The sequence below is a fragment of the Symphodus melops genome (genome assembly GCF_947650265.1).
Source record: "Symphodus melops genome assembly, chromosome: 1".
Taxonomy (NCBI): domain Eukaryota; kingdom Metazoa; phylum Chordata; class Actinopteri; order Labriformes; family Labridae; genus Symphodus; species Symphodus melops.
The window spans coordinates 48,134,632-48,157,918 of record NC_136691.1 but is presented as its reverse complement, the minus strand read 5'-3'; the positions used below and the strand labels follow the sequence as shown (position 1 = coordinate 48,157,918).

Sequence of the window (23,287 nt, the reverse complement as noted above, 5' to 3'; positions counted from 1 at the left end):
AAAACAGAACAAATCACAATGACGAGTAAGTTTAATATAACAAAATACACAATGTTTTTTAAACATTAAGTTCATTTAAATGTGAAAAATTGTATTTTATAGCCAATAAAAACATCACTGAAGTGTGATGATTTGGTGCCAGTGTACCGACACTGACTTACCTGGCACAGCTCATTTTCAGCTGTTTTTCACAACAACATAAATGGCTGTCAGCTGGCTGGTCTCTAAAATATGTTTGTAAAGTTACTTTTAACAGCTTGTGTAACACAATGCAAGTGTTCTAAAGCCAAACAAGTGTGGTTTGGGATTCAATAATTGAAGCTTATTTGTTTTTTTTTTCCAGACTTTCTTTGCACAATGCCAACAGTAGCACAAATATGTTGGCTCTAGATGTTGCTTTGGCGCAGTAAAAGTAGTAGTAGGAGAGTATTACTGCTTATATGGCTGCTTAGTAAATTAAAATATATAATATTTATAGTTATATCTGAGTGTGTGTGTGTGTGTGTGTTGTAATTGTTGCATTTAGTTTGTGTTTCAACTCTGGGTTTTTTTAAAAAGCAAAAACTAAAAGTTCATCCTTTTGTTAGTGTGTCTCTTGCTATTTCTAATTAAATAAGCACTCAGAATATAATGTAAAATCAAAGATCCTAGAAAATCCAAACACCAGATTGCCATAGTGCGAGTTACATCTTTAGGCATAGTAAACATTTTAATCTTTTTTACAAAAATGTTGCGAATTCTAAGTTTATTATTGTGCAAATATTTCCTTTATCAAACATATTATCCTTAATTTATAATGGCGTCTATTGTTTTCCCATGATTATTGACACCAATAATACCAAATATCTATACCATTATGGTCATTTTGGGCCTATATATATATGTCCTACTGTTGTTGTGCATATCACTATGCACAGAAGAAAAGAAAAGAAGAAGATCTGCCAGGGATTTTCAATAAAATAAAATCAACAATATCGTAGAATATTATACAGATACAGATTATGTGGAAAATCTTTTTTTCATCTGAAATTAAAGAACTGATGCTGAATGTACGTGTTGCCCTTTTTGTTTCAGTACTCTTCCTCGTAAAACATTAGGTTGTAAAAGGCATCAGAAGGATGATAGTTGAGTGCGTCTCATCTAATCCAGTGTCTGACCTGTAAGTAAATTCCTTTGCCCCACTGAAACCCACACTCAGCAGAGGACGATGATTTAAGTGCCTGATCAGGATGAGGAAGGTAACATGACAAACATCTACTGATCAGCGTAAAGCAGGAAACAGCAACCTCATCTTGAGGTTACCAGACACCTTCCTACACAACAGCCAGGAACATATTAAATATTTACATTTGATGACCAAGAGAAAAAAGAGGCCTCCAGCATGAGCCAGGCACACGTTGTATGTCTTTGGAGTATGAGGTAACACATTTTCCTGTAATCTAAGAAAACCTTAAAGTGACATTAGTGGAGAATGTTACTATAATCTGGTGGCTTACCCCTTAAATCCAGTGTAAACCCAGAAGAGAAGGCAGAGGAACGTAACCCATGCACCAAATGGCTGCTGGTTTGGAGAAAGAGGTCCAGTCTGGTGACTCTCATCTGGACCACATCAGGTAGGATGTCCGCAGGCAGTGAGACTGGCATCCCTGCACCAGGCCTGTTCCTTTATTAAAGCCTCAGCCTGCTCTGACCTAGCGCACACAGAGTGGGCCCCAGGGAACGCAGACAGACAAACACATGGTTCCCATAGGTCACTTTGGTTGTTTGTGAGTCGTGCGTTTGACTCCCTCATAGACCACATATGGATTTGAGCTGAGGGAACTACTTGTAAGAGTGAAGTGTTTTTCTTTGGTGAAACATCTGCTTAATGATGGTGCACTACAAGGGAGGGGCCACACTGTGCTCACAATGAGGCTGAGCAAAATCAGAGACATATTACATGAATAAAGTGAATTTCCACAGTTCGACCTGCTAATGTTACACATCATGTGGAGCAGACACAACGACAGATTGCAGGACATCCACCTGCTGCTACAAAGAACAGAACTGAGCTCATGCAGGAGGACAGGCCAACATTTTATGGATGAAAGTTAAGTTGGACTTGATCACATTTCCTATTTTCTGTTTCACATAAGATTGGGCCTGCAAAATCCATTTCCATGTTTCGGGAACAAATAGACATTTTAACTTCAATAGTTTTGGTTTTGGCTGATTAAATCTAATCCCAGTACAATGTAACTGGCAGCAATCAGATCTTTATCAAGAAATAAAATCATGACACATGGTAAGGAAGTGATGCATTTGGTGCTGCTTGCAGTTCAAAAAGAACTAACAATTAAGCTGGAATGAGCAACAATGCCATCACATCTTTACAAGAAAATAAAAGCCAAAGAATGTGAGCCAAAAGGAAGTCAAACGTCAGACTGTGACAGGTCACCATATGAAAAATGCTTGAAATAAAGACAAAGTTGGACCTCACCAATTACAGCCTTGCAACTGGCTAGAAATGTAAATTTTTGTATTGACAATTGCAAGCTGTATTTCTTGAGAGACTTTTGCAGTAGGTTTAATTTCTCAAACAGAGCAACCAAGATGTAAAATACAGCAGGACTGGCAACAACTACTAAAAGGTGAAATTTAAGTAACATTCCAGTTTAAGCAGCTGTGTTTGGTAAGGTGCCACCAAGAAATCTTTTTTTATTTTTTTATTTACCCCCTAAAATGATTTGCAGACGAGCACTTAAACCAGTGGTTCCCAAAGTGGGGGTCGGGCCGCCCCGGGGGCCATAGACACTGAGGGGTGGGGGTGGGGGGTTAACAAGATCACATCCAAAAACATGTCAAAATAAAAAAAGGTTATTCTAATTGCATATTTGACCCTTTATTGTGGAAAATATGTACAAAAAAGTAGTTCAAGAGATTTCTTGTGTTCTCCTTCTTGCATTATTTCTATTTATTTATTTTTTCCCATAAATGACTACAATACAGTGTCTAGGTTGTGCACAACAATAAAAGTTTTTACCACCTCCAGGGACAGTAGGGGTCCCCAGTCTCCAGTACCTTATTTTGGGGGTTGCAGCCGAAAAGTTTGGGACCCCCTGCATTGAACAATTAAACACACACTGCTCATCAAACACTGTTGTCTTCCAATATGTAGCGCCATGTTTAATTGATCTCAGCAGTTAACTTATCTTTACTGTGCTTTCGGGAATCGGGAACAGGAGTTTGACTTCATGAAAATCCTTAACATTACACCACAAAAAGAATACCAAAAATCTCTCCATGTGTTTCCCCTTGGTACATTTCTCTTCTTGGCAATCTGCACTGTGTGAAATCAAATCTCCGTTGACGTGTATAAATTTCCGGTATTTTACTTTTCATTGCTTCTTTTGTAATGATGTTTTTGTTTTGGAGAAAAGCGAGAGAGAACCCAGCTAGAGCCACATGCTGCAGGGAGGGATCAGAAGCACATTTGTCTGTTCTATTGCCGGTTGGTCCTGATCTTTGAAATGCAATTCAGGGAGATTGATCTAAAAAGATACACTAAATGCAAAAGCTGGACAGCAGAGATGGCGCTGAACCTTTTCCAGACTCTGCAAATCTCAGTTTTATTGCATTTAAGAGAAAAAAGTCAGGTGAGTTTACATTTATAAAGAATTTGCTGCTTGGCCTTGAAAGAAATCTGGCAAATCTTATGAGTCTGTCAGCATCTTTGCAGGCCTGTGAGAAACTGCGCTGTGTAAGTGGAAAGAATCAGGAAGCGTTAAGGCTTCATTTGCACAGTTTCAGTCACTTAGCCCGAATCTAAGAATTGTGCCTATGCCTTAAAGTGAAAATATTCATCATGTCATGTTTTTAAAGCAGAGTGCAACACACTGCTCCAAGCTACAAAAAGAGTAGTTTTTGTGTGTTTGATTGTATATAAGAATGCTGATTGAAAGGTTCAAACCATTAAAATGTCCCAGAGTTAAGCATTTATCCTAGAATATGATATTCCCACGCATTGTGTACACTTTTTTCAACCCACAAAACACTATCTTAAGTAATCAATAAAAATGAGGCCTGCTCCTCTCAGCTGTGTCCTCTGCACTCATTCAACTAATCACAGTGGGAAGGGACCGCACAAAGGAAGAGCTGATAAGATTGCTTTGTTTGTATCTCCTGATAAAACCATGCCAAGACCAGAGTTAAGACCAGACCGCTGCTCTGGCCCTAAATTGTTGACAGACATTAAAGCCGGCAGTAAAAACCTGGACTTAAGGGGAGCAAAGCTGAGGGACAGGACAGACTCTGACATTAAAGACAAAGATCAACAGGATCTGATAAGACTGACAGAACATGTTTAGTTTATCACAGTGGATTGTCAAAAATATCACTATATCGTCCTTGATCATTGTTAGTTGATTAGGCCTTAAAATTTGTACCAGGTATGCTATAAAATAAAAAACTTAATTAGGTCAGCAAAGGTCTCATTCTCACTTTTACATGTGGATTTTCCACATTTTTACTTTGTGAGAGCAGTGAGCATCCTTGTTGTCTCGTCTGCTATGACATTATCCATCCTGCCATCCTGTCCCACCATTGTATTCAGGAGCAAATGATGCATGGTGGGTGAAAGAGAGTCTCGCTGGCTGATGGCCACGCAGACACCTGAGTCACAGAGGAAGGTCGAGGGTCTGCTCAGTGAAACTGGAGAGCTTCATTGCAATACAGCGCTGCGGTAGAGATAACACACTGTGATAAGTTGCCTTCAGGGAAAGAGAGAGGCTTTTGCAGGATGGGCGATAAGCCTGCATCCAGACTGGAACCAGCAACAGAAACTTAATATAAGTTTTATCTTGAGAGATAGAGGAGGACTCTTGTAGGATTGTCACATCTTAATGAGTCATAAGTGGGTCTATTTCAATTGGAGATAGTTATCCTCTTCACACTCTACCCTGCAGGCACATGCATGTTCAGGATAACAAAAATTAGCATGACACAGATTGGAAATGTCTACAAGGTCTTGTTTCTTGCACATTACAAACAAGCCTACTGTTTGATTAACCAATAAAGCAATCATCAACATAATCTACAGCCGTACGGTCTGATCCGATACCAGCAGACGGCTTCTTCCTGCCCTGCTGCATCCACTCAGATAAACCCTGCTATCTCACCCACTCTTATAATCTGCTCGTACGTAGGCATGCACACACACATGCAGAGCAGTACTTGCTCCCATATGTGAGGGGAAGTTGAGTGAAGGAGGGAGGGATCAAATAGCTAACAGAGTCACACAGCCATACACAACAACACAACACACAGTCACTCTCTGTGATCAGCCTTCAGGTGAGGAGATCACACCAGGACTCCTCATATCGAGGATCTAATCGACAGGAGGAGGTGAGCAAGTCTGACTCAGAGAGGAAGACCTCCCCAGACTGTTACCTCAATGTTTCATGAAGGTGGAGTCATTTGGGGGTAGAGAGAGAGAGAGAGAGAGAGAGAGAGAGAGAGAGAGAGAGAGGAAGATGAAGGGGAGAGCGAGAGGAGCGGGGCAACACAAGGGGACAGATGGATTATCTGACATGCGCCTCAATTGACCAACGCTCCTTTTAAAGTCCTGAATTCTGGCTTTCCTCCTCAGAGTGAGAACTGAAACATGTGGAGTGCAGCACATTTCGGACAGGTAATCTGTATATTGCAGCTTTTGTGATTTCACCGGACCTGTAAGGGATTTTACATATTGCAAACTTTCTACGTGGACACCAGCAAGCTTTCAATTTTTGTCTCTTTTTTTTTTCCAATGGAAATACAGGCTCTAACTGGAACAACACGAATGAACCCAACTTAAAGAGAATAGAAAACCCAAAGGAGAGTGGAAAACTGTCTTGTTACTGGAATACACACACATGGTTGTGTGTGTATTTTTTGGGGGTAATCTCTGCTTTATCAGACTGATTTTTTTCCAAAACACACTTGGACTGCAGGTTTTCTGATCGTCAGTCTACAGCTTTTTAACAGTGGAAAAAAGAGCCAGAGGATTATCAGCTTCAAACACTTGAAGAACAGTCTATACACAGTCCAAAATCACTTCAGTGAAATCGAAGATTTTCATACAGGGGCTGAATCTTTTGGACTCTTCAGGGAGACCTTTTCATCGTCTGGACTGTGGAGGGCTGCCCTCCCTGCCCTTCCAGCCTCTCCTTGCCCCCAGCAGCATGTCCCAGGCTCTGAGGCTGCCTCTAGTCCTCCACACAGCACACTACCATGACCAGATGGGCTGCTGGAGGAAGTAAGGCTGCCTCTGCCTCGTCCTGCTTTAGGGCTGGGTTAGGGGCTCGTTCTGGTTCTGGGGTCAGCTCCAGATTAAGGTCATCCACACTGCTTCCCTCCCTGTCTTTGCCTCTCCTGGTGGCTCTTGTGCTGCTTTCCTTCTTCCTACCAGGGGCGGCCAGCCACCCGAACCGCAGAGACAGACTCAGACACACAAACCCACAAACTCTCAGGGTTCCTCTGAACATTTCTGAGACTGAGGTGGGTTATAGGCCGAGGGCCACCAGGGGCCCTTTTGGCCGGGCTGGCGGAGTGCAGGGTAGGCATGTGCGCAGCTACAATCATCTGCAAGGGGACATACGGAGGAGGAAGCTGTTCTCTTTCCAAAAGTTTTTCCTGAGGATCGATAGGAATGGAAAGGTCAATGGAACCAAAAGTAAAGATGACCCCCTCAGTAAGTAGCTCATTACATAAACTCATCATCAAAAGCATAAAAAAATGGAATCAGACTAAAGTGATGATTCAACTCTTTGCAGTGTCTGCAAAATGTCAAAAGTGATTTAACCTCATGCATCTTTCAGCTAAAACATTGCAATTGGTTTTAACCTCCCAAGGTTTGACCTCTGCTACCACAACTTCTGACACTGTTTGGAATTTTACATTTTACTCAAATTATTATTATTATTATTTTTTTTTTTAAACGGTTGATTGCTTCTTTAGCACCAATAATCCTACATTTTTGGTATTCACTTATTTGATTATTCAGATCATTCTTCAGAGCATATTATACCCCTTAACAGTTAAATATATTAATATTAATATATTAATATTACCAACAATGTCTTAAGACCTCATGAGACACTTGTTGTACACTCCAATTTTATTTAAAAATCTTCATACAAATGTCATTTCCAGAAAAGGCCAGCTCGTTCACTGGTTTTTTTAAATTGGTCCAAGCAATTCCTGATTAGAGTTGTCATTTTTTGTTTTTAAGCAGACATCCCAGCCGTATCTCTGCTGACCAAACACTCAGCACAATGATGGTAGCTCTGAGATGGCTTAAAAAGGAGCAGGGGCAGATAACCCGGCCATTATCAGGCCGTCTTCACAGCCCAGGGTAAACAGACCTGATAACAAGCACAGAAGAACAGGCCTTGTGTTGTGGTGTGGTGCGGTGGGGGGGGTTTAGAGGATATTGATGTCAGCCTCATTGATGCTTTTAGCCTCTTGCAGTACTTTTTTTGTGCCTGTGTCTCTTTCACTCTCCCACTCAGATTGCCCGCCTGCCAGCCGGCGTGGAGCAAATTACACACCCTCGGTCACAGATCAGACATTTGTTTAAAGCAGTTTGACGTGCTCACTTGTAGAAACACGTCTTTAAAATGATTACATGTTGTATGTTTCGGCATATCAGTCAGTAGTCAGTAAAAAAAAAAAAAAAAAAAGCATTCTCATTAGTCTTCCAGCATTCCCACCGAACTACGTGTGTGTGCCTATCAGCCAGCGGGCACTCACATGCTCCAGTGGGTGTGCGATCATATAGCAGCCAACGGCGACACATGTGCTTGCTTATTACTGACACACATATATGCATTTTTCTCCCTCTTTCTCCCTGTCCCCCCATCCCCATGTGTGTATGGAAGCTTTTAATGTTCCTCTTGGGAGAGCTAAACCACACATTCAATCAAAGAGACTTAGGGGGAAATGGCACGGGGAGGCAGAATGTCAGGGGAGATGTTTGTTTTGACAAGGTCATGACAGAGGCAACTTTATTTACTGACCGTATTACACTGTGATGCCTTTACTGCCGCCTTCGCTCGTGGTTTCTTTTAAGTCGTAAAACTTGAGTGGCGTGGGGAAGTCTTGCTCAGTTTATCATACCAGTGGTGTGTGAACCTAAACTTTATGTATGCTTTACGGGTGATTTAACCTTCTGTCTTCTTTTTTTAATGGGCGGAACTCCTTATTTTTTAGGAGTTTGTTGCCTTTTCAAAAGCTAGTTTGAGTCAATATGAGGGAGGTGAATGGGAGCACAGGGGGACTCTCTCTCTGGAGGTACAAGTTCATGAATGACACGGCTGAACATCATTGTGGTCACATCAAAGCTGCGCGTCTTCAGTATCAATGGTGGTGCCATCAAAAAGCTGTGTCCTGAGGGGGTCTGGGGACACTGTGTGTGGATTATGTGCCCTGGTATCAGGTTCTCACAGTAAAGGATACTACACAACAGCAGCTTCAGTCTTTGCTCCAGCCCCTGGGGCTAGACATGATCCCAGGGCTGACGTCCTTTGTAGACCCTCCATGGTCCCTTGAAGTGACACGTTGTTTTTTTTATCAATGAGAGTAGAGTGGCTTGGGTTTTCCTGAGCCCAAATAAGAAACAATACATTCAAATTCGACCTCAGATGTTTCCTATCATTATCATTCATACATCTTATCTGAGAGGTGTTCTAGGTTTGAGGGCGTTGGTTTTTGGTGCTGCCTGTGGCCCTGCGAGGATCCAGCTCATTGTCTCTTAAAGAGCCAGTATCCAGCCTCCCACAGATTTATTGGGATGCCAGCGCAAAACTGTCCCACATGGCTTTCCAACCCGCTGGGAGCCTGTGCTGAGGTTACAGAGAGGCAGAGAGAAAAGGAGGGAGATTGTGTTAAAGGCAGCTAACAGCTATCTGCTTGGCCTAAGTGTGCAATTAAATGACCGATGATTCACAGATGAGTTCTCCAGAATGTATCGTCTACTTGCAGCTCTTTACAAGTAGTAAATGATTGCTCAATAAGATAAATAAGAAATTGGCCTAATGCAAAAGTTGGCGGTAAAAACTTGAAGTTAATTATCCTCGGCTGTGATGGTGTGAGAGTCAAGATCATGTGTGTGTAAATGAGTGTGTATGTGTGTCAAGCCTGTGCTGTCGGGGCAAGGCCATGTTTGCGAGATGCTTCTGGACATGGCTTAGGAAGTTTGTGCACACATGAGTGTGTGTGTGTGTATGTCTTCATGCACATTCATCTCCTTTAATCAAAGCAGCAGCTCTTTGCGTGGGGAAAAAACACACATGGTGCTCTTATGGAGGTTGAAGGAGAGAGACGTATGGCTTTCCTCCAAGGTGGGAAAAACGATGGATGTCCCTGCTTTGTAAATACACTCAGTGTGGTCCTTATCAAGTGTTATTACTATATATCCTGATCTACGCCTCACTCCCAATAATTTTTCTGCACAGGAATGGCACCAATCAAGACTTATCTTTCCAAATGTTATTTTTGTGCAGACTGTTAACATTCAGTTAAAAATAAGAGCAAAGTGAGAGTGAGGAAAAAAAGCTGCAAAGCCCATAGTTTTTGGCTTCCCACTGTGGAAAAACCACCTTTAATTCTCCCTGGCATCGTAGCGCCTCCATTCCACAACCATCGCACCATTTACTGTTGTAACTCCAAACAGTGCGTATCAAATAAGCCACACATTAGGAAAAAGAAACCAGCATGCAAAAGAAAAACTGCTGCATCACCACGTAAACAGCTGAGCCTGGCTGGCTGACTTCTTTTTACATTATGTGGTTTGTTAAATTTAGCCAATACACAGCAGTTTCATAACATTGAAGATTACTGTTGTAACTCGGAGAAGGATAAAGAAGGGTCATGTTTTTGTGATTGTTTTCTTATATGCTCATGACAAACACTGAGCTGCAAAGAGTTCATAGTAGTTTCACAGCCAGGTTGAGGGTACAAGTGCACATTCACCTGTCGCAATGTTAACCATGTGTGCATATGTGAGAGCATTTGTGCATGTGCTTTTGTGTGCGTGTTTGTGTGTGTGCATATACAACCAGTCTCGCCCCTGCCTCCGGTGGCTGACTTTGATCAGTGGTCATTACAGCCTTACTAATCCTCACTCCACCCCCAGTCTCACTGTCATGGCTCCTCTGTCCTCCTCTGTTCTCCTTCCTTTCATCCCTCCCATGTTTACAGAGCAGCCCGAGCCTGCCATAGATTGTCTTACATCCTCACTCCGTACCCGACACCCGATCCCATACAGAAATCTAGCTCCTCTCAGATCTTCAATGGCCGTTGTGTCACAGTCCCCACCACACCACCGCCTTTATCGTTTCAGACCTCACTGCCCCGAGGTGCCACTGTTTGAACTAGAAACTGATACAGTCAAGACCTCACGGACGAGGAGAGATGCTGATGTGCTTTCTTTTAAGAGATGGGTTGTTCTTTTCTGAGGGAGGCACACACCTGCATCTTCCACTGTCCACTCCCGTACCAGGCTGTCAGCTTTCAATCCCCCCCCCCCCTCCTCTCCCTCCAGCCACCGGAGAGTAGGACTGCCACACAAACAGTCATCAGACAGAGGAGGGGCTGCTGATCTGATCAAAGGATGTCATCAACTCTCTTGAGTTCACACCCCCCACACTGAAGTGTGTGTCGGAATGTGTGTGTGTGTGTGTGTGTGTGTTGTGTGTGTGAGTATGGTGTGTGTGTGTGTGTGAGCCCTTACACATATGCGTGCTTATCGGGATAAAATAACGACAGCTCACAGGAAGTGGGGAGAGGAAGTCAGGGAGGGAGGCATGAAATCAAACATGTGAACTGGGGAGGTTCAGTCGCGCAAACTCATTTGTACGCCGACAAACTGTCACAGACACACACACAAAATAGGAGACAAGTGGGTTCTGTGGTCAAAGGACACATTAGGAAGTTATATCTCTCTGACCTATGATACTGGGACCACACAAATAACCAGCGCTGTCTGCAGAAAAAGCCTGCCCTTGTTAACTGGGGTATAAATTAGCCTCTCTAATAGCCTATGAGAAACCTGAATTACTTGTCTGCACTTGGACAGCGAAATACCAAACAGAACATAAACAACCTGAGAATCTCTGCAGTCTCCACCCATTCATTTTCCAACTAAATGGCCTGCACAGCTGGAATCTGTTACACAGGTGTGGGTTGTAAAGTTACTTTATAATATCATTGAAATGATGAATGTGTTCAAAGAGAAATAGTGACCTGAGCGACAGTTCCCACACTGTGTTAATACATGTTAAATGTTCTGAAATGAGAATGCAACGTGTTTTTTTCTACTGACGTTGTTGAGAATTGATAGATTTATCCATGTCTGTGACTGCTCCAAGAAAAACTGATCTTAACAGTTGTTTACCGTAAAAAAAAACTTTTAAAAAAGAAGCAAACATTTGTCACTGTGAATTACTCTATTTTTTAGTTTTAGTAGCATGTATCTGTTCTATTTTATTTCCTCGACTATTAAAGAAGGTCAGGTAGTTCAAACAAATTGAGATGACCATCTTTTCCTGAATTGTAGGTATTCTGGAAATCACATCAGTGGACGTGGGAGTGGTGGCCATCAAAGGCCTGAACAGCAACTACTATCTGGCCATCAGTAGGAAGGGAGAGCTGTACGGAGCGGTGAGTATCCGGGTCAGAGGCCAATCTGAAAGCTTCTGACCAGAGATAGTGTTAGATTCTTCTGTTCTTATCAAAGCCCTTTCCTTATCTTTACTTCCCTAAATGATGGGTCAGTTCTAAATCACAATCAGAAGAGGGCACACACGTGATCCTCTGAGGCAAAAAAGAACTCTGCAATTTTCAAAGTGCACACTAGTTTCTGCACAAGCACCAAAAGCCAAACATGCCATGTAGATTAAGGTGTTGTATTTAAACAAGGCACCGTGTGCAACCACAATGGATTTGCACAAGAAAACGATGTGTGTTTTGCCTCAACCTCTCATGTCGGGGTTATAACACTGAAACATGATACCTGCTGTTTTTCCAGAGAGACTTCGGTGTCGACTGCACCCTGAAGGAGCGCATTGAGGAGAACGGTTACAACACGTACGCATCAGCCGAATGGAGGAACAAGAAGCGACAGATGTTTGTGGGTCTGAATGTCCACGGGAAGCCACTGAGAGGCAAGAAAACTCGCAGGAGGAACACTGCCACCCACTTTCTTCCGATTTTGGTGTAAACTGGCAAAATACTTTGGAGAAGAAGGAGACCATGCAGCACTGGACTGAGAGATTTTCAATCCTAAAACTAACTGTAAAATAAAGACATTCACTGAGAGATCTCTTTTTGGAAACAAGGCACTAACACTGTTACATTAAAATGGGTCTCTGCTACTGACTCTGCAGAGATTGTATACTTTATTTGATGGGAGAGGAGGATTTCTGTGTTTTCAGTGGCATGGGATGTAATATTTATCCTTTATTCTGTGCCAAACTGTTTTAAACTAGAGTATGTGTGTAACATGGACAACACAGAAGATACTGTCCTAGCTATGAACTGTGGTAGATGCAGAAATATCTAAATGTGTTATTTATAATCCATAATCTCCTGCAGACACCAGATTATGCACAGCATAAAGAAAACGGATAAGGTGAGGGAAATGATTGGTCAGCATGGAAATAATAAAGGGTACATCACATTTTAAGTAAATGTTTGATACTTAACCACTGTGTTCGGATTGTATTGTAATGATTTATTTATTTTGTGAAATATTTAACTGGAGAGGAACACTTACAAGGCAAGCATCTCTTTGCATTCTCTACTTTTTATAGGAACTCTACTATGTGAAAATAAAATACAACTCTTCTCCTCTGCAACGTCGTCTTCTTACTTCTTTCATATTCCAGCAACTTGCATCACCAGAGGGGAACTGAAGAAAAACACAACTTTTTTTTCTCACAAGTAATAGGAGAAACCCAAGAGAGCGTTGAGGTCATGGTAAGTCTTTTCTTATCAGGGACAAAAGGCAGCTATTAATGCCTCGCCAGATATTCCATGTGGCAACCATTGCACTAACAATCCCTCCACAAACAAACGGGAAGCTTGCAGACCGACCACAACTAAATGGGAGGAGGGTAACATCACATGTGGCCAGTAGATGCTGACTTCACTTCCTAATATCACACCATAAATATGACTGTGTTCTCTGATAGCAGGAGGCTTACAGATAATTGCTTTAATGCCAGCTGATGATGCTTTCAAAACATTTTTTTTGAAGTAAAATCTTCATGTTGGTCTTCTTCACTTCTTCCTGTTTGGAGGCAGAAATGTAAAACGAAGGGGGAAACAGAGATATGACCTGTGTCTGACCACCCACTTCCTTCAGTAATCATCTACAAACACACTAATCAATGACAGCTGCCTCAATGCCAGATCAAAAGACCACGGGGAGAACATTAACGCCACAGGCTTCCGGGGCCTCATGTTCTTTTATCCCGCCTCTCTCTTAGCATCCATCGCAGCACTGGCATGAAAAATTGGGGAGAGCAGACGAAGACAGGAAAGATGGCCTTCATGCCCAAATTCATCCAAATTGACCTGTGAATATAACTTCAGATTTGAAGAAGCGAAAAACAACAAAATGCTACGGTCTTTAGGAATCTATATTACAGGAAAGCTTTCGCTTGAGGCTATGGTTTATCGTCCTTTAAAGGTTGTTTAAGGAGTCACCACAACGAATGATTAATACTGAGGAAATCATCAGTGCATTCCACCATGACAGTCGGGGCCCATGGCAACATGTGGAATACTGTTTCATGACCATCTATTACTTTTCTCTGCACGCTCAAGTGATTGTGCAATTTGGTCCGGCTTCTGCACTTCTCAGGCCAGACTGTCTTCTATGTAACCTTTAAGAAGCCATTGCTTGGACAAAAAAGACTCCGGGTTTGTTTTAAGTATTTTTGCTTTGCATCATTTATTTAAGAGGCAGGAAAGAAGACACAGTAGGAATTAGCTCTCTGGTATACATGGCATACAGTAGCAATGCACATTCATTTAATTGTTGTGTAACCTAATTATGCAGTCAATAAATCCCCAGGAATATAACCTACACAATTTATACTGATGCAACATAAAACTACAATTTTCTGCATCTTAAACCTGCCGGCTTGAGCGCTTGAAAAAATACACATTTGTCATCTTGTGCATTCCTGGGACCTGTGAATGTTTGAACTCCATCCAAGACACTCACTGGCATGAGGAGGTAAGGGGGGAGTAGGGGGAGACAGCAATAACAGAAAATAGGGGCAGTAATCTTTTATCAGAGTGGGTCTCCGCATTTCTGGCACAGGAATTCTCTGTGGCATAATGTGATCCAGCTTTGGGAAACAAGTGGAAAATGACTGGAGGCTAAAACAACTAATGAACACTTACACTGAGAGGTCTGGTGCAACACATGTTTGTAGTGGGCAGCTACTGAGTGAGCTCAAGGGAGAGAGAGGCACTTCTGAGGGGCCGCACAGGTCCACGCGCTTCTCCTCAATGCAGAAATGTGAGTCTGATATATCAGTTCAATGAAATCTCCCAAATGTAACTTGGAAAATATTTTTGATCAGTTCAGTGTTATTTAACCCAATCAACCAGGATCATCCTTATGTACTCATGTTGTTCACATTAAACCCAATAACAGGAAAGAAGCAAACATTATGAAACAAAGGTCATGTCAGTTTTTTGGGGAGCTGTCGTGCATAATTTCTTTCAAATTAAATAATAGAAAAGGCAAAACACTGTCAATATAAAAGAAGTGAATAAAAATTAAAACAAGAAATGTAAGTAAGTCATTATCTGCAGTGTAGAGAATTCAAAAAACTATGGAACAGATCTAATGGAAAGTACATTTTAAAAATAAAACGTCACAGTAAATTGGCATAATCATGATATGAACTGATTACATTTACATTTAGTACAGAGGGTCTAGAGGTTGATTTGGAAAATGTAAATATGCTGAGTCATCCATTTATGTTATCTCCTACAAAATATAGCACAATTAACCCAACACACAAACAAATCTCTCGTCAAACTACTGTCATTAACAAAAACATGTTTATTAAATATGCACAACTATGAGCAAATGCAAACGAAACTCAGAGACGTAGCATCAGCATAAATGATCTAATGGCTTTCGGATATTTTTACATGACAAGATGAGGTGTCATGAGGTGTGTATTTTTTCTTAACATCTTGGAAGTAAAGTTAAAGGCTCAAAATGGTCAGAATTCTTTTATGTTGCCACGGACACATTGGACGGACCATCCAGACATTTCTTGTTTTTGTTTTGATTAAGGAACGGGTAAAAATAAGATTTATTCTTGTCCCGGCCTGCTCCTTTCCGAACATAATAGGATTGTAAAAACGTTTTTTTCTCTTTTTTTCTGTGAACATTCTGTGTTGACAAGTTCGGAACAAATAGACGAAATGAAATGTGCAGTGGATGGCAGGTTAAAGTTACCGCCGATGATTTAAAGTGACATGTGTGTTTCTTATGTAAACAGCAGTTAGTTAAAAGGAAAATATAATATAGTGCGATAGATACAACACTCTATATCATATCTGTTTTTAAGGCCTCAGCAGACGTCCTGTGTGGCTGAATTCTCACTCCACACCACTAGAGGGAGCCACTTTCATCTTCTCAATCACACTATTTGTTGTGACAGGAAGTGGCTAAAAAAAAAAGTTGTGTCCGATTTAGGAAATCATGAAAGAGAGATAGAGTGTATTTTCCTGTGGTTAAACACACACAAGTTGTAAAAAAGAAGATATAGTTTTGACAAGAGACAGTATTTCTTCATCCCTTTCCAGATGCTGCTTTAAGAGGGAAGTCATGAACGAGCATTTCGACCGAGCTCCCGGAGCAGGTAGAAGCAGAAACCTACCTGGAGACCTCGGGTTTGTGGATACCGCTGTGGCTGGTGACACTCAAACCATGCTGTTTAACCAAAGGGAGCCTTTGAGACAGCCGAGAACATGCCCGCCATCTGCCGAGAACAACGCGATTCCGGCTGGAGACCCGGGTGTTGGAGGTAAAGAGCGAATACACAGCTAGCATTTATTCAGCTAGGTCCGCTAGCTGCTTTCAGATTCGATTTCATGTAAATGTCGCTTCCTGACTTTGACACCAAAGGCCAACTGCTGCTTGTCCACTGACAGCCTTCTGAGAAACGTAGTTGGAGGGACGCATACCTGCAGTGTTTGTACTTGGTGTGAATGTGGAAGAGTAACTAGCTACCTAGCTGCTAAATATCCTTAAAGTTGGCTAACTTTGGCTAGCATTTTGGCGGTGCGTCATTCCTCTAGTCTGTTGGGTGGTTGTTTTATCTGAGGGTCTAAATCCTGGCACCAAGTCAGAGATCACATGGTTGTAATGTAATATCGTGAAATACAGACGGTCTTAGCCGGCATATGGGTCTACAACACATCTCTGAAGATGTATCCTGCGGAAATAATCAGGGAAGAGAAATACAAGTGAGAGAAATAGTTGTATGGGCGAATCACTCAAACTGAATAAGTTGAATGTTTGGGTTTTTCAGAAGCCTTATTTTGATCCATCTCAAGTTTAAATACACCTGTCAGTCATCGATCTATTTATGATGTGGTGGGATAACAGTTATAATCCTAAAGCTGTTCAGGTGCTGTTTAGTGGCAGATTTTATTTACGGATGAACCACTCCATTTGGAGTTATTAATCCTGTAGAGACTGCTTTGACACCCGCATTTTGGAGCGTGGTGCTGGTCGGGGTCCAGTGGGTGATGTGGCCCGTTGTCCTGTTTGTTTGTGTATTGTTAACCAGTAGTGCCTCTTGTTCAGTGAGCTTCAGGCCCATTCATCAGGTATCCATCCCCCAGTTGAACATTAACAGACCTGTGAATTCCTACATCCCGTCAGCCTGTGGCACTGGGTACATGCATACTGACCCGCACTTTGGCCCGCACAAACTTTGATTATTGTTCCATATTAACACACATGCAATCAAAATGATGAAATAGTGATCATTATTGACTGAAAAAGTAGTCCCAACATGAGCTCTGTGTTGTGTCGTTCGGCTGTCCTTCTCTATGATGAACAGTTGTTGTGTTCGCCATGAATACTACACATTCCTACTGTTTGCTTGAAATCAAACAACTTCTTTAGGAAATAATACTGCCTTTAATAAATAAAAAAAAAAATATTTTTAACCTGTTTGAAGGAGTAACTTTACTGCATGGAAACACCATCAAAGAGCACTGCTTTATAGAAAAATCTTTCCCATGCGAGGTGGAGAGGGTTGAATATGTAATGAAGACGTTTTGTTTTTTCTCCTCAGATTTTAAAAAGCAGAACAAACTCCAACAAAACGCTAATGCCAACAGTACATCTGCCTCCAAGAGGTGTAATGATGTGGATTCTGTCATCAAGTCTTCAAATCTGTCAGCCAGTGCCCCAGAGTTTGTTCCTTCGGGATTTGGCTTGTACGAGGTAAGGTGATTTTTATTTATTGTTTTACTTCATCTGAATACTATGACTTCAATCTATTTTTTCAATGTATGTTTGTATTTATATATTTAATTATATTTTGATTTACATGACTAACAGAGGTGTTGTTTTATACTGATGTTACAAAGTATGACTATGCAAGAAGCCCTCACTACTGTCACTATAAGAGCTGAAGCTCTTGCATGTTTAGATCTCAATTCTAATATGAGACTCGATCAATTGTGACAAAGGCATCGGGATTTAATATTTTATTGATTGTTTTTTGTTGTGATTTATCTCAGGACGTCGCTTTTTATGACGACGGTGAAAGCTACGAAGAACCTAGCTTGTCCGACATGGTCACAGACTTCCTGGGCCACCTGAGCTCCTCACCCGGATCCTTTGAGTCGGATGTTGAACACATAACTGGCATGCTCAATTCGTTTGTCACTACAGGAGAGTCGTTGCATGAGCTGGTGGAACTGATCTACACGCAGGTTCGGAGAGAGACGCTTTCATGTTTGTAACATAAAGAGTTCATTCTAGAAGCTGCCAAACTATGAAGCTTTGTTTTCATTACAGTCTACTGCCATTCCCAACTTCTCTTATACGGGCGCCAGGCTTTGTAATTACCTGTCCCATCACCTGAATATCAGCCCACCAAGTGGCAACTTTCGTCAGCTGCTCCTGAAAAGGTGATTGGATTCTGATTTAAAGTGATTTTATTAAGTGTAAAGGACAACTTAACACCCCCCCTCTTTGATTGTGCCTGTTAGTAATGGGTGAGAAAATGTTTTTAGACAATCTTAGAGCACTTTAAATGTTTATGTTCTACATGCAGAAGTTGAAGTAGAGATATATTTGTAGTTGTACTAGGTGACAGTTATTGCTGTAGTTCAGCGGCTCAATAAAAACACTGTTGTCCGCTGTAGATGTCGAACAGAGTTTGAACAAAGGGCCGTCGCTGTTCGAGGAGACACTGAAACGCAGAAGAAATTCCACTCTTTTGTGCTATTCCTGGGAGAGCTCTATCTTAACCTGGAGGTAAGATGTTCTGTCTTTAACATGGCTCTCTGGTGTGTTAACCTTTTAGATTATATAAGAACACAGGGGCTGGGCAGTGTATGAATGGATGACTGTTGTATGTTTTAATACTTAGAAAACATTCTGTCTCCTTTCTTATTGAAATACAAACTTGTGCAATATTTAGCCTCTTTGAGCAGTGTCGGCATCAGGTTGTGACTCTTCAGTCAAATCTGTTTGTGTTTGTTCAGGTGAAGAGTGGAAAAGGTCTCCGAGCAGAAATCCTGCTCTCTGCACTCAACGACCTGATGAAGAGTCTGTTTGATAATCCAGTCGATGCCAATCTCATCTGCGCTGTTAAGCTGCTCAAGGTTTGAAACATTTGTAAAGAAAGCTTTTTTTAAATAGTTCTTCTTTTAGGGTTCGACTGAGAATGTTTTGTTTTGTTTTTTTTAATTTACAGCTAACAGGCTCGGTCCTGGATGATGCGTGGAAAGAGAGTGGAAAACCACACATGGAAGAACTAATCCGTAAAATCGAAACTGTTCTACTGGATGCCACCTGCAGCAGGTTCGAATTTATATGGGTTGTTGTTGTTGTTGAAGGGAAAGTAACTCATATCAGCCTACGATTAAAGCATGTTAAGGCTGGCTACCTGCATCGCCTCTGATTCTGACCACACTGAACACAGAGTATGACCTATTAAACACTCTTTTGTTAAACAGACAATTCTAAAATTGAATGTGGAGCTGAATCCCAGAGCAAAGCCAGTGGAAGTCCTCTGATTGTTTGTTTGGTTTTTGAATGTCTGATGTTTGTATCTCTGGATCTTGATTGATCAATCAATCACACCATGATTGAAAACCCTTGAAACCTGCTTTTGCATCTGAGATGCTTCAGTTCTAGTGGCACCTAATGAACATTTGCATCCTAGATGCCACTGTTAAAGAGAATCCTTCATCATTCAGAACTTTGCAGGGACTCGTAATCTTACAACAGCACCAAAAAATCCAGTTTTTATTAGAAATACCTCAAAAGCTTAAAAGTCCTCCATGAACTTACGTAAGGCTGAAATTCCAAAAAGTGGAAAAGTTCAGAGTTACACCCTCACAGACTTCCTGGGTTAAGCTTTCTGATATGAGCTTCTTGTTTTTTCTCTTAGGGATGTCAGACAGATGCTTCTCAAACTCGTAGAGTTGAGATCGAGTGACTGGGGCCGAGTGCGAGCTGCTGCAGCAGCCAACAATGCCACACCAGACAATGACCCAAACTACTTTATGGTGAGTGTGTGCTGTCGCACGCTCCCTATATGTTCCTTTCTATCAGTGTCTCTTCCTTTGTCATGGGTTGTTTTTGTCCCCTCAGAATGAACCGACATTCTACACAGAAGATGGAACTCCTTTTACAGCAGCAGATCCAGGTGAGACTCATGAAACATTTCTAACATTGATCCCGGGAGGACAACATGATGTCTGCCAGGCTGCTGCAGCCTCCAGTCACATGCTAGATAGTTCTCACCAGTCATCTGTTAAAAATGACACGGAAATAAAACTAAATCATATGACAACGTTATCTGAAAGGTTTACTTCTTTGCAGATCAAAACAATTCCTTCCCTCCTGTCTCCATGATTCCCCTGTGATTTTTTTTGTTTACTTCATGAAGAGGTAGAATTGATATCTATTATAGAATAAGGCCAGTATGGGGAATGAACCCATGACCTTGACGTTATCTTGTTTCTCTAGCAGGTTTCGTTGAGACAGACAGAGACAGCAGCAGACGATGCTAACAAATGTCTGAAAAGAACTGCGAGCAGTTTGAAGTGACGATGTGATTCGATTGTCTTTTCAGCCATAGGAAGTCTTTCACTCTCATATAAGGCCGCTAGACACACCTTCCCTGAGTGGGCGGGGCCATTGTTCTTCCCTCACGCGGTTGCAGGTCGAGGGCCGGGCTCACATGAAAAAACATGTTTGAGTCTCTGAGTGAAACATAAACAAGCTGAAGAAAGTGTTCTGTCCATTTGAACACAGATCCTGAGAACAACAAATCCAGAGAGTTTGAGTTAGACTTTATTTTAGGAAGTCTTTACATTTTAATAGCTGTATGTTAAAGTCAGAATACTGAAACACACTCAAAAGATCTCCAGTATTCTCCAGTAAAACACATCATCTGCACGATTATTTAGGATGTATTATATCTTTTGTGACTCGTTGTGGTTACTCTCGTCTCCCCGCTCAGTGAACATGTCCTCCAAATATGAGGGGGGAAAAAACATGCTCTCCTCTTCTTTCAACAGCACATGTCGATGTGATGCTGCTTTCTTTGTGTTTGAATGTGTTTCTCTTGGCTTTGACAGAATATGCAGAGAAATACCAAGAGATCCTGGACAGGCAGGATTACTTCCATGACATCGATGGAGAAAATGGAAATGAAAGTGAATTGTAAGTACATGGCATTAAAAAGGGTTGGTCACTTACTGACAGACATACAGATGTGTTGTTTCAGGTAGAGTTCAAAGAATGACAGATCTGTCACTTTTTAATAGATTGATTTGACAGACTTGTATATTTCTTCTTTAGTACATATGTTAGGATGAGAGGTCGTTTTGGTTTGACTTTTTTTATGTTCAGTCACGTGACAGAAGTGACACAAATGCCGCTTCACATACATCATGTGACCACAGCTGACCCGTGTGACCCTGAGCTTGGCGAATGTGTTTGACTGTCCCCACAATGCAACAGCATCAAGCATGGTGGCAGTTTCAGTGTAGTCAGCAGATAGGTGTGAAAGAGGGCTTAGCTAGCTTCTACAGTCTCTGTCACAACCGTGCGTGTTTGACTGTTAGCTTGTGTTTCTGTTTGTATTGTTCATGGAAATGTTGAATGTTGTGTTCGTATTACAAGCACACACATGTTCACACATTAACCTGTTCCGTATATCTGAATCATGTTTGTCCTTTTTCACAGATACGACTCTGAGGACGAGATGGGGCCTGAGATAGAAGAAGCTTTTGAGAATTTTTGTTTAGAGTCTGAGAGGAAACGAAAACAATGACGTGACACGCATACCTCCTGTACTTTTCCCGATCAACTTGCTGGAATGTTGAAAATCTGCAGTAAAACTAGCTTCAGAGAGGTTCAAACTTTAATTTTCTGCAAACGAGCATTTTAACAAAAAGAGCTGTTCATAGTTGCACTTCTGACATGTTTTTTGGTCAGTGTTGATAAGAAAAAGGGGGACAATCAAAAGGATGACTGTTCCATACATTAAGGTGTTAAGATGTTTTCAGACATGGAGGTTCTTCCTGTGTTGTTTGAATTATTTTATTAACTGCTTTCCTTTACACCTTAACTAAATGCCAAGAGACAAATAGTGTGCTGTGGGTTTCTTTTAGACTACTTTTTAGAACAGCAGATCTGTGCAGAATTTTGGTATGTTTGTTTGCATTATTTGACATATTTTAATTAATGCCCCATTCATAAATTGTAAATTACTGGCCAAAACACTTGAATCGTTAATTGGAGGTAGGGAGTCTGGATTTAAAATGCTCTGTGCAAAGCTGACCTTTATAGAACTTCATACTAAGGTCACTAACTGTGAAATGTTAATATGGACAAGTTTTGTTTCATGAACTTTTTTTTTTTTTTTCTAAGCATTTAAGCCAATATTTTAAGTAAATCTCAGTTTTTAAGAGATTTTTCAGAGTTCTGAAAAAGCAGTGCTTCTAAACCCAGTTTCTTTTCTGAATGTAGCTTTAAATATCTATGTGGCGTCTTGCAGTTCGCAGCAGTCCCTGTGATCTAACCCGGCTGCAAAAAGGATCGATTCTTATTCGAGATGGAAAGACTGTTTACCAGCAAACCCACGGAGCCCATTAATCGGAATGTGTTTTATAGTTTGTAAATATAATTTATGGTATTGTTTGCCTGCAATAAACTCTTTATAATGTGAGATTTTAGCTGCTTGATTTTGATGAAGTCTGAGCCTTTTATTGAAGTGACTGTATACCTGTTACCCTGAGTTACTATTTTACTACACCAGAGCATTTTAGTGCATTTGAGTTTGAATCATTGACATTTTTCTGAAGCAAACAGTTTTTTTTCTGAAGCAGCTCGAGCAGAGGTTTGTTATTAAATATCACTATAGGTAGTTGAAACACGCTATTTCACTACTCTCATTTCACGCTCCTGTAAGGAAGCTTCACTTTGTGTAGTATTTTGGCGCCCCCTTGTGGACAAAGGGTTTCCTCATTGTGCTTTCTAACGATCAAATATTGCTGAACCTTTACTACTGCGTGTGATAAACCCCGTCTTTTGACACCTAGCTTTTTAAGTGATTAATAACTAAATAGAAATGGTTCATTTTATTTATGATCTTGTTTTCTGTTGTAGCTCGTATAGAGGCGACACAATTAATTTTAGACAGTTTATATCCCTCAAAGAATGCTTTAAAGTTGATGGTCACCCACAGCTCAAATTTAGGAATTAAAAAAAAACAACGTAAAATTCTCTCAGATAAAAAAAAAAAAAAAAGAACTACCTGAAAGTTCTGTTTTAATAGAAACTTAAACTGGTGGTGTAATGGTTTAAGAAACTTGCTAACTGGGAACTTCTCACATTATTGTATCTGGTGTTACATTTGCTTTAATCTAGTGTTGTATTTGAGCAAACACTATCGCTACCTATTCCTACTCATATTACAGCTGATAGTTTAATTCTGTAAAAAAAAAAAAAAAAGGGCAGCAAAGCGTTTGG

The 23,287-nt window shown here is 41.1% G+C and overlaps 2 protein-coding genes across 2 annotated transcripts; both read left to right on the top strand.

The window, feature by feature from the left end:
• The first annotated feature begins 6,191 nt into the window (after positions 1-6,191).
• fgf10b (fibroblast growth factor 10b) lies at positions 6,192-12,717 on the top strand. The gene is made up of 3 exons (XM_079355806.1): positions 6,192-6,709; positions 11,576-11,679; positions 12,047-12,717. Exons 1-3 carry the CDS (start codon positions 6,250-6,252, stop codon positions 12,236-12,238), a joined length of 756 nt encoding a protein of 251 aa, XP_079211932.1. The 5' UTR covers positions 6,192-6,249; the 3' UTR covers positions 12,239-12,717.
• A 2,951-nt stretch (positions 12,718-15,668) lies between these two features.
• paip1 (poly(A) binding protein interacting protein 1) lies at positions 15,669-22,484 on the top strand. The gene is made up of 11 exons (XM_079350379.1): positions 15,669-16,079; positions 17,361-17,512; positions 17,812-18,006; positions 18,092-18,204; positions 18,442-18,553; positions 18,784-18,903; positions 18,996-19,102; positions 19,695-19,812; positions 19,898-19,952; positions 20,890-20,974; positions 21,500-22,484. Exons 1-11 carry the CDS (start codon positions 15,881-15,883, stop codon positions 21,585-21,587), a joined length of 1,344 nt encoding a protein of 447 aa, XP_079206505.1. The 5' UTR covers positions 15,669-15,880; the 3' UTR covers positions 21,588-22,484.
• The last annotated feature ends 803 nt before the right edge of the window (positions 22,485-23,287 follow it).

Coding starts and splice junctions, on each gene's coding strand:
- paip1 (XM_079350379.1), top strand. CDS start 15,881: ATGAACGAGCATTTCGACCGAGCTCCCGGAGCAGGTAGAAGCAGAAAC. Junction 19,103..19,694: donor CTGGATGCCACCTGCAGCAG/GTTCGAATTTAT, acceptor TTTTTCTCTTAG/GGATGTCAGACAGATGCTTC. Junction 19,953..20,889: donor TTTTACAGCAGCAGATCCAG/GTGAGACTCATG, acceptor TGGCTTTGACAG/AATATGCAGAGAAATACCAA.
- fgf10b (XM_079355806.1), top strand. CDS start 6,250: ATGACCAGATGGGCTGCTGGAGGAAGTAAGGCTGCCTCTGCCTCGTCC. Junction 6,710..11,575: donor AAGTAAAGATGACCCCCTCA/GTAAGTAGCTCA, acceptor CCTGAATTGTAG/GTATTCTGGAAATCACATCA. Junction 11,680..12,046: donor AGGGAGAGCTGTACGGAGCG/GTGAGTATCCGG, acceptor CTGTTTTTCCAG/AGAGACTTCGGTGTCGACTG.